This window comes from Musca domestica, unplaced genomic scaffold (genome assembly GCF_030504385.1).
Source record: "Musca domestica strain aabys unplaced genomic scaffold, Musca_domestica.polishedcontigs.V.1.1 110, whole genome shotgun sequence".
Classification (NCBI taxonomy): Eukaryota; Metazoa; Arthropoda; class Insecta; order Diptera; family Muscidae; genus Musca; species Musca domestica.
In genome coordinates this window covers 1149152-1159422 of record NW_026712134.1, presented here as the reverse complement: position 1 = coordinate 1159422, position 10271 = coordinate 1149152, and the positions used below count along the sequence as shown (strand labels likewise).

General features: G+C 37.7%; 2 protein-coding genes across 5 annotated transcripts in view; both read right to left on the bottom strand.

Annotated features, from left to right (window-relative positions):
- The window catches only part of LOC101891188 (uncharacterized), a 332789-nt gene that overhangs the window by 32396 nt on the left and 290122 nt on the right, over window positions 1-10271 (bottom strand). The window lies entirely within an intron of this gene.
- LOC109613229 (uncharacterized) lies at window positions 5328-10061 on the bottom strand. Its single transcript, XM_020037845.1, has 2 exons — window positions 7741-10061; window positions 5328-7677 (listed from the first exon to the last, which is right to left on the bottom strand). Exons 1-2 carry the CDS (start codon window positions 9949-9951, stop codon window positions 5629-5631), a joined length of 4260 nt encoding a protein of 1419 aa, XP_019893404.1. The 5' UTR covers window positions 9952-10061; the 3' UTR covers window positions 5328-5628.

Here is a 10271-nt window from a genome sequence, read left to right as displayed (position 1 = left end):
CCGCATGGGAAGTCATTTAATAATTAGGGAACAAAATTAAATTTAAGGGTCCTTAGAAAATGCCATGAAATTAGAAATCCTCATAAAATCCAAGTGGAATGTCCTTGGAATGTTCTATAAAATATGGGTTGCAGATCCTTTGAAGATTAATTAAAAATCCGCCTTGGAAGTCCTTAGAGAATTTTTAAAAAATTTCTTTCACAGTCTGTCTACAAATTTCAAGTCCTTATAATATTCCTTTAAAGTGACCCTAAGAAGAAAATTCCATAAAAATTCGGAAAATTCTCTTTGAAGGAAATTAAAACTTGAAAGTCCTCAAAAAATTAAAAAAAAAACATAATTAAAAAAAAAAAAAAATATAGCATGTATATCCTTTGAAGATTGAAAAACATTTGTCTTGGAAGTCCTTAGAAAATTATTAAAATGTCACTTGGACGGTCCGCATTCAAAATTCCTTTAAGAACTCCTATAAAAAAATCACTTTGAGGGTCCTTAGGAAGTTTCATAAAAATTCACAGTGGAAGTCCTCATAAAATCCATACTGAAAGTCCTTAGAAAACTTGTGAAAAATAAGGTCCGTGATTGAAAATCCGCCCTGGATAAAATTGGATTTTATTAAAATTTTTTTTAAAGACCTTAATGTCTGTAACTTGGATAACATTTACAACCTACTTCTTTTCGTTCGGAAGCTAGAGTGACTTCCACAGACGGACGGACATCGCTATCAAGAATATATATCTAAAATGTATATTCCGAGGTGTTACAAACTTAATATACCCTCCATACTATGATGGAGGTTAAAAAAATTATTTTGAAAAAAAAAAAAAAAAAAATTAAAAATACAGAAACATCCAACTAAGAATCCCTAAAAATGCAATAAAAGTCGGGTTGCATATCCTCAAAAGATTTAATAAAAATCGGAATGGAAGGTGTTCCTTTTTAGTCCTTCTAAAAACGATTTCCAACTCATGCTAGAAGTCCTTAAAAAAATTAAAAAAAAAAAGAGAAAATTTAGTAAAAATCTTTTTTGGAAATTTTTCGAAAATTTATGAAAAATCCAAATATTTATTAAAAATACATGTCCTTGGAAAATTCATATAAAACCGACTTCCTAAGTCAATGGAAAATTAACTTTGGAAGCCCTCCTAAGTTCCTCAGAAATTTCGATAAGAGTTCACGTGTAGAGTTCTTTGAAAAGTCACTTAAAATTCCTATTTAAAGACCTTAGATATTTTATTAAGAAGCCTCAGGATGGAAATTTATTAAAAATCCACACTGAGTGCCCTTAAAAAATTTCTTAAAATTCGCACTTTGCACCTCCATAGGAAATACAATAAAAATTTCTTATTTGAAAGATCATGGAATTTTTTTTTAATCCACGTTAAAAGTTGAAAAAAATAATTCAGATTGGGAGTCCCTAGACAATTTTTTAAAAATTCACACAGGAAGTCGAGTTTGTGCAAAAATCTTTAACAAGGCATCATTTTAGATGGATGACGCCAAAAACAAATATATTCTCCATCAAATTTCACTATAAGTCACCAAAGAAAAGAAATCTCTACTACCATTGCATATCAAACACAAAAAAAAAAAAAAAAAAATAAAAAAATCTCGAAAATATTTCTTAATTTTTTTATAACATTTTTCCCGACCTTTTTTCGAGTAGATGCCTGAAAGTAGCACAAAATTTTGTTTCAGGCAGAAGATGTCAGGAGATAAAATATTTTACACAAAATTTCACTATAAATCTCAGAATAAACTATATATCTGGGTTTAATAGTTTTTAAGAAAATTACATTCGAAATGTGGGTACTACAAGTAAAATTTTGGTGTTGGCTTTTTTTGCTGCTAATTTAACACGTTTCCAATCCGAGTCAAAATCTCCCTTTATAGTTCATTTTTTGGGGAAGGTGTCAAAGGGAAAAATATTCCAGATCGAATTTCATTATGAGCCTCTGAACAAATGAAATCTGTATATTCAATATTTACCCCAGAAAAATATCATAAATTTCGTTACATATATTCATATGTATTGCAAAGCCTTTTCTGGTTTAGAGTCGTACTGTATGTGAGTTTATGCAAATATCTCCAACAAACCATCATTTAAGACTGATGACGTCAAAGGCAAAAATGTTCTGCATCAAATTTCACTATAAGTCACCAAAGAAAAGAAGTCGCTATTTCCATTGTATATAAAAAAAAAAAAAATAAAATAAAATAAATAAATAAATAAAAAAAACTCGAAAATATTTCTTAATTTTTTTATAACTTTTTTCCCGACCTTTTTTCGAGTAGACGCCTTGAAAGTAGTACAAAATTTCGTTTTAGGCAGAAGATGTCAAAAGAAGGAATATTCTACACAAAATTTCATGATAAATTTCAGAATAAACTATATCTCTAGGTTTAATAGTTTATAAGAAAATTACCTTTGAAATTTATGTACTACAGGTGACAGCTTTCTATTGGCTTTTTTTGCTGTTAATTTAACACGTTTCGAATTTGAGTCAAAATCTCACTTAATACTTAATTTTTTGGGGAAAGTGTCAATGGAAAAAATATTCTAGATCGAATTTCATGATGAGTCTCTGATCAAAAGAAATTTGTAAACCTTATATATAACATAGAAAAAATTAATATATTTGGGATTTAAAAAAAAACCCTATAAATTCATATTTTCAGGGTCAAAGACGTGCTGTGTGTGAGGTAATGCAAATATCTCGAACAGAGCATAATTTAAGAGGGATGTCGTCAAAGACAGAAATATTCTCCATCAAATTTCACTATAAGTCACCAAAGAAAAGAATTCGCTATTTCCATTGTATATCAACAAAAACAAAAAAAAAATAATTAAATAAATAAATAAAAAAACTCAAAAATATTTCCTAAATTTTTTATCACTTTCTCCCGGCATTTATGCGAATAGACGCATGAAAGTAACATAAAATTTAATTTTAGGCAGCAGATATTAAAAGAGGAAATATTCTACACAACATTTCAATACATATCTCAGAATAAACTATACCTCTAGGTTTAATAGTTTTTAAGAAAATTACATTTGAAATTTAAATACTACATGGAGACATTTTTGTGTTGACTTTTTTTGCTGTTAATTTAAAACGTTTCCACTCCGAGGCAAAATCTCCCTTAATAATTAATTTTTTGGGGAAAGTGTGAAAAGAAGAATTATTCTAGATCGAATTTCATTGTGTGTCTCTGAACAAATGAAATTTGTGTATTCAATATTAACTATAGAAAATGGGGTTTAAAAACCCCTATATATTCATATGTATTAAAAAGGCTTTTCAGCGTTAAAGTCGTACTGTGAGTGAGTTAATGCAAAAATCTCCAACAAACCATAATTTAAGAGGGATGTCATCAAAGACAAAAATATTCTCCATCGAATTTTACTATAAGTCACCAACGGAAAGAAATCAGTATTTTCATTGCATACAAAAAAAAAAAAATAAAAAATAAAAACTCGAAAATATTTCCTAAATTTTTTATCACTTTTCTCCTCGGTCTTTTTTCGAGTAGACGCATGAAAGTAGCTTAAAATTTCGTTTTAGGCGAAAGGTGTTAAAGGAGGAAATATTCTGCACAACATTTCATGATAAATCTCAGAATAAACTATATCTCTAGGCTTAATAGTTTCTATGAAAATTACATTTGAATTTTATGTACTACAAGTGAAATTTATGTATTGGCTTTTTTGCTGTTAATTTAACACGTTTCCACTCCGAGGCAAAATCTCCTTTTATGCTTATTTTTTTGGGGAAAGTGTCAAAGGAAAATATGTTCTCCATCAAATTTCACTATAAGTCACCAAAGAAAAGAAATCTCTATAGTAATTGCAAATCCAAAAAATATGTGAATTAATGTTCCCAAAAAATAACCGAAATTATTAAGGCTTTTCAGCGTTAAAGTCGTACCCTGTGTGAGTTTGTGCAAAAATCTCCAACAAATCATCATTTAAGACGGATGACATCAAAGACAAATATGTTCTCCATCAAATTTCAGTATAAGTCACCAACGGAAAAAAATCTCTATTTTCATTGCATACTAAAAAAAAATAAATAAATAAATAAAAAAACTTGAAAATATTTTATCATTTTTCCCGGTCTTTTTTTGAGTAGACCCCTGAAAGTAACATAAAATTTCGTTTTAGGCGAAAGGTGTTAAAACAAGAAATATTCTACACAAAATTTCATGATAAATCTCAGAATAAACTATATATCTAGGTTTAATAGTTTTTAAGAAAATTACATTTGATTCACTACAAGAGAACTTTATTACACATAAAGTTTATTTGCTTTTAATTTAACACGTTTCCGCTCCGAGTCAAAATCTCCCTTAATAATTAATTTTTTGGGGAAAGTGTCAAAGGAAAATATGTTCTCCATCAAATTTCACTATAAGCCACAAACGGAAAGAAATCTCTATAGTTATTGTAAATACAAAAAATATGTGAATTAATGTTCCCAAAAAAATAACCGAAATTATTAAGGCTTTTCAGCGTTAAAGTCGTACCCTGTGTGAGTTTGTGCAAAAATCTCCAACAAAGCATAATTTAAGACAGATGACGTCAAAGACAAATATATTCTCCATCAAATTTCACTATAAGTCACCAACCGAAAGAAATCTCTATTTTCATTGCATATCAAAAAAAAAAAAAAAAAAAACAAAAAAAAAAATTTGAAATTATTTAAAAAAAATTTATCTCTTTCTCCACGGTATTTTTTCGATTTGACGCCTGAAAGTAGTACAAAATTTCGTTTTAGGCAGAAGATGTCAAAAGATCAAATATTCTACACAAAATTTCACTATAAGTCTCAGAGTGAACTATATCTCTAGGTTTAATGGTTTTTAAGAAAATTACATTCGAAATAGATGTACCAGAAGTGAACTTTATGTGTACGCTTTTTTTGCTCTTAATTTAACACGTTTCCGCTACGAGCCAAAATCTCCCTTAATAATTGATTTTTCGGGGAAATTGTCAAAGGAAAAAATATTCCCCATCCTCTATAGATATTGTAAATCCAAAAAATATGTGAATTAATGTTCCCAAAAATATAACTGAAATTATTTCCTAATTTTTTTGATCAATTTTTTTTCGATTTTTTTTTCAATAAATAAAAAATAGTAAATAATTAAAAAAAATATTTTTTAAATATTTTTTAAACGTTTTTGAATGTTCAACATAAAAAAAAAATATTTTTTTAAAACTTTTATTTAAAAAAATATTTTTTTTTATTCATTTTTCTAATCAAATCCCTTTTCACCCCAAAATGGCACCCAAATAATTTATTTCAAAAACACAACCAAGTTTGTTTTTCCGAAGTCGGCAAATTTTCTTCTTCTTTATTTTTTTTTTCAAATTTCAACTTATACACTAACATGGTCCGGATGATCTTTAGAAGATCTTTTTTGTAGGCTTACATATCTATCTAAAAATACGCTTAAAATTAATACCTTAAAAACGAAGCTATGCAAAAAAAAAAACCTTAGCCTTTTTGGAAGGCCGTAGTCGAGTCATTTTTAAAATGTTTTGGAAGGAATGTTGTTTCGGGGGAGGGTTGAGGGGGGTTGGTACAGTTGAAATTCTGCAATTTTTTTTTCGAAGAGAAATTTTTAGGCCTGAAATGAACGCTGATGCATGACCACATCCAAGATCTTTTCAATGTGGGCCGTGCAATTGGCCAGACAGAGATCGGCATAGCGACTCAAGAAAAACATGAAACTTTCCAGTTGCTCAATGGAGCAGGCATTGAATCCGTTGTTGCCTCGGCCAATGTTGTCAATGGCTGCAATGATGCTTCTTAGTTTCCGCATGTATTCCGGAGATTCACGAAATTGTTCGAGATTTTTGCCACTGCTGGTGGTACTGGAGTTGAGGGGGCCACAATGGAGCATGCGTTCTTCGAGGGACTTAAGTTTCTCTTGCTGATTATGCAGGGTCTTGAGCATCTCGGGCACGGTTAGCTCTGAGGCCATGGCCAATTTGTCGGTTTGAGTTTTACTTAAATTCAAATTTCGGGCATCCTCGAATAGCTGTTCCAAGGCATCGGGTGACTCTTCACTTTTAATGGACCCCGTGTCGGATTGATTGCCCAGCGCCGAAAAGCTAATGCTTTGCTCAAGTTCTACCGACTCAAAATCGGATTGATCCAAATCACTGGTCTTGAGGGGGGAGGAGACACTGGGCCAGCTATAGGTGGCATTGGTGCTGGTGGGTGTGAGGTTGGGAAAATTGGAAAATTCATAGGAATCAATGCCGAATCGCAGCTGGCCTTGATTGTCCACCATGAATTCTCGTATGTAGCTAAAGAAGGCTTGAATCTTGGCAGGGGTCATGGGTTTCCCGGCAAAGGGGAGAAGGACATCTCCCGTGGAGAACCAGTATTGCGAACAGTTTTCCATTTGTGGTATCTTTTTGAGAATATCCTCTTGGCTGAGAGGACACTCGGCGGAGAATTTCTGCGAATCAATGCCAAAGGACATGTCCCGATTCTCGGCACATTTCTGAGAGAAAATGTTGCTGAGCAACATCAGGCGCTCACTCTCATAGAAGTGGATATTCATGGCGGTGGTGAAATCGCCAAAGGAGATCCAGAACTGGGAGCTCTCCACCTTGTGGCTAACACCCAGAGAGGGGTGGGAGGTCGATGAGGAGTAGCTACGCTGTCCCGCATAGCTAACCTCTCCATTAAAATAGCTACCCGCCATGTGATAGGATTCCGAGCTATTGCTGTACTCCAGCTCCTGGGAATCCTCCAGAGAGCAGTCTTCTTTTATCACCTGCATGGTGTGGTGTTTCAGATGATGAGGACTGTTCAGGGGAATGGGGCTGATCATGTGCTTCTGGTTGGCCTGGCCCTGTTGGCTGGCGGTAAACATCCGCTGAATTGGATTCTCTTTGTTGGGTGTGGAGAAATTCTTGGGATTCTCTTCGGGTTTTTCCAACTCCCCACTGGACATGGACTTGCGGGGCAAACGTATGGGTGATTCCATCTCATTGGAACCCGTCTCGAAACCCTGATCTATAAAACTATCCATCATCAGACGATCCTGTTCCAATTCCAATTTATTTTTCTCCAAATCCGTAAATTCGGTGGACACCGATTTGTGTTTCAATTGCTGGCGACCGAAGTTGTCGGCCTCCTCGCAACCTGCCTCCAAAAGTGAGGGCCACGAACGGGAGATATCTTTGCATGGTGAGCGTGGCAAATCGGAGTCACCGTACTCACTTTCGGTGGGCGGTGAGGGGGAGGACATCACGGTCAGGGTATAGGCATCCTTGATTTTCGAGGGTGAATTGATTTGACGCATCAGTGAACGATCCAGTTCGAGGACACTAAGTTCTTGGCCCGCTCCCACACTGGCCTGGCTGGCCTGCTCGGAGCTGAGCGAGGAATTAATGGTCTTGAAGAGTAACTTTTTGACATAGGCCGAGCATTTTTTCGACTTGGAGAGGGTACCCGTCAGGGATTTATTGCTGAGGGAACGACAATCGGAATCTGAGTCCGTGGAAGCAATGGGGTTTACATCAACCAGGGAGTAGTCCTTTTTCCAGGTCAGAGAACGCCTTAATTTTTTCTTGCGCAGGGGTTTTTGGGTTTCCGCCCTGGCCACCGGTGTGTCGAGTGAATCCTTTTCAGTGTTCGAATCTTCGCTAGAGGTCTGGGGAGAGGTGGGGAGGTTTAGGAGATTTTTCTTTGGAAATGGTTGAGAGCCGGAACTTACCTTGGTTATACTAGCCACACCCAAATCACTGTCCAGGGATTCTTGGGATTGGGAAAGGTCTTCGTGAGGGAGATTTTCTTTTTTGGTTTCTGTTTTGTCCTCCTTTTCTTTTTGGCCGTCCTGCTCCGGCTCCTCAATGGGTAACTCCACCTCTATCACCGAGACATCAATGGAGCTCTTCTCCTCCAGCGTCTCCTTGATAATCTCTATGGCACTCTGCTCCTTTGTGCTCTCCTCTCGAGTCTCCTGTGCCTCCAATTTATTAATGGCCTGCTCCAGCAGCTGATCCACCTTATCCTTGGGTATGACATTATCCCTCGAGTTCTTGGGCACAATTTCAATGACATCCCGTTTATTGTGCACCGGTGTAATGTCGAAGACCACCCCGTTCTTCTCCTTTAGCCAGTTATAGAAAAGCTTTTCCAAATGTTGATTCTGAAAAAACATTTTCGGTGCCAGACGTTCGTGTTGGGTGCGGCGGATTTTCTTGGGCGGTGCAAAGGGTTCCACAAGGACGGAGGAACGTATCATTTCCTGGGTTCTTTTAAAAGTCGTTTGCGGTCCAATGACGCCCAAATCGGAGAGGAAACGGACATCGCGTTTCTTTCGCGCCGTTCGGGGTTTGGTGGCGTACTTTTTTGCCTCCGGACTGGGTTTGAGGATGACGGTAAGGGTGCTGACATGTAGCGGATCTTCGGTGTCATCGTCCTCTTGGCTAAATGTGGTGGTGGTGTTATTGTGGCCGGGTGTTTGAGGTCCATTGAGATCTTCAAATTTCCTGGCCTTGGCCTTGGGGGGTGTTGAATCCAGGCCGGGAGATTTCTTGAATCTTTGCAGGGTCTTGGTCAGGGCATTGGGTGTGGAGGACTTGGTGGGTGTAATTTTAGCTTCAAGGGAGGCCCGCAAATGCTTAACCGTTCCCTGCCTCTCACACACCACTTCGCCGCGGGATATTTCCTTTTTGACATTGTTCTCCAAAACCTGGCCATGTTTGGAGAATTTCGGATTTTTCCTCGACATATCTTCGATGAATTTGTTGTAGAGCAAGGCCTTATCCTTGACGGAGAGCTGTTGGAAAACACTCTCAGCCACCAGGCAGGTGGTGCTGGGCTGCCTTTCCAAAGGCTTCTTCTTGGAGGGACTTGCCGCGAGGGATAGGGAAGAAATGCTGGCGGTCTTGTTTAGCTGGCGTCTCTTGAACAATGGACTGGCCCTAGGGCTGGGTAGCTTGGCAATGAAGGTGGGCATTTTGGGTTTCAGTTTCGGCGACTTGGGTTTCACCAAGGTTGAGGTGAAATTTGGCGAGGCAATTGAGGAGAGGCCTGGCGATATGGGTTCAGTGGGTGTTTGGGGTTCCTCTTCCAACTCATCCTTGGGTTTGACCTCCTCCTGATTCGGAGTGGGGCACTTGCGCATAATCGAATTCATTTTGTTGTTAAACAACAAAGCCATTTGTTTGACCTTGGATTTTCGCAACATTTTGGGGCTCATGGTGGCCGATTTCAGGGGAGATTGGCTGGGTTTTGCTCCAGCTTCAGGAGACAACATCAAAGCCGCCATTTGTTTGACCCTGGAACGTTTTAACATTTTCGGACTCAAAGTCAATGTTTTGTTGGGTGAAAAGTTCTCCTTGTCCTCCGGCTTTGGACTCTGCTCATAGCGTTTCTTTAACTCTCCCACCACACTGCTGGAGTTGTGGGAGAGGGCAACCTCAGCTGTGGGCTTACTTTTCCTCTTGGCCATGGGGGAGGGGGTCTTTTGAGCCTTGCTGCGAAACGAGGCCACTGCCGAGGCCACCTTACCTTTGGCCCGCAATTTCACGGGGGTACTTTTACCCGAACTGTCCGGCACCTGGACATCCTCATCGAAATACTTCATTAGGTTATCAATGCTTCGCAGCAGGACAGTTTTATTCATGCTCGCATCGAGCTCATTTTGATGTTCCAGGGCATTCAGGAATTGATCATCATCGACATTGGTGCACTCGAATAGCTCCTCCCGGGTCATGGTGGCCACCATGGTGTGATGACGTGGCCGTCGCTGGGATCTACGCTGGCGATTATTGCGTTCAATTGCCTCGGAGAGTGTTACGAAATCATCGAAATCATGATCCTTAAAATCGGTGGTGTTCACAACCAGATGATTGGCTGCCGATTCTCCTGACTCCAACGTCTCATCCTTGTTGTTGGCCGATTGTGTCTTGAGAACCATGTCTAAAATTTGTTCTACGGTGGGATAAATTTTGGCGAGTTTTTCAAAAACAGAAAATCTTTTACGAAATGTTTACGTTAGACGTTCACACAAGTAACTGATGCCTGGCTCAGGCCACGGCCGAACTTATATAGGAAAAATAACAAGGATCCTCTCACACAAAGATACCAGGTAGCAGATTTCGATTCTGTCTGGTTGGATTTAAGGCCGAATGCACGGCATCATAAAATTCTTCCTTCCCCTGCCTTCCCTTGATTTTCCAGAAGCAGGCTGTTAATGAGATATTGATCCTTTTCGTGGGTATCCTTTTCGCTCGGGCC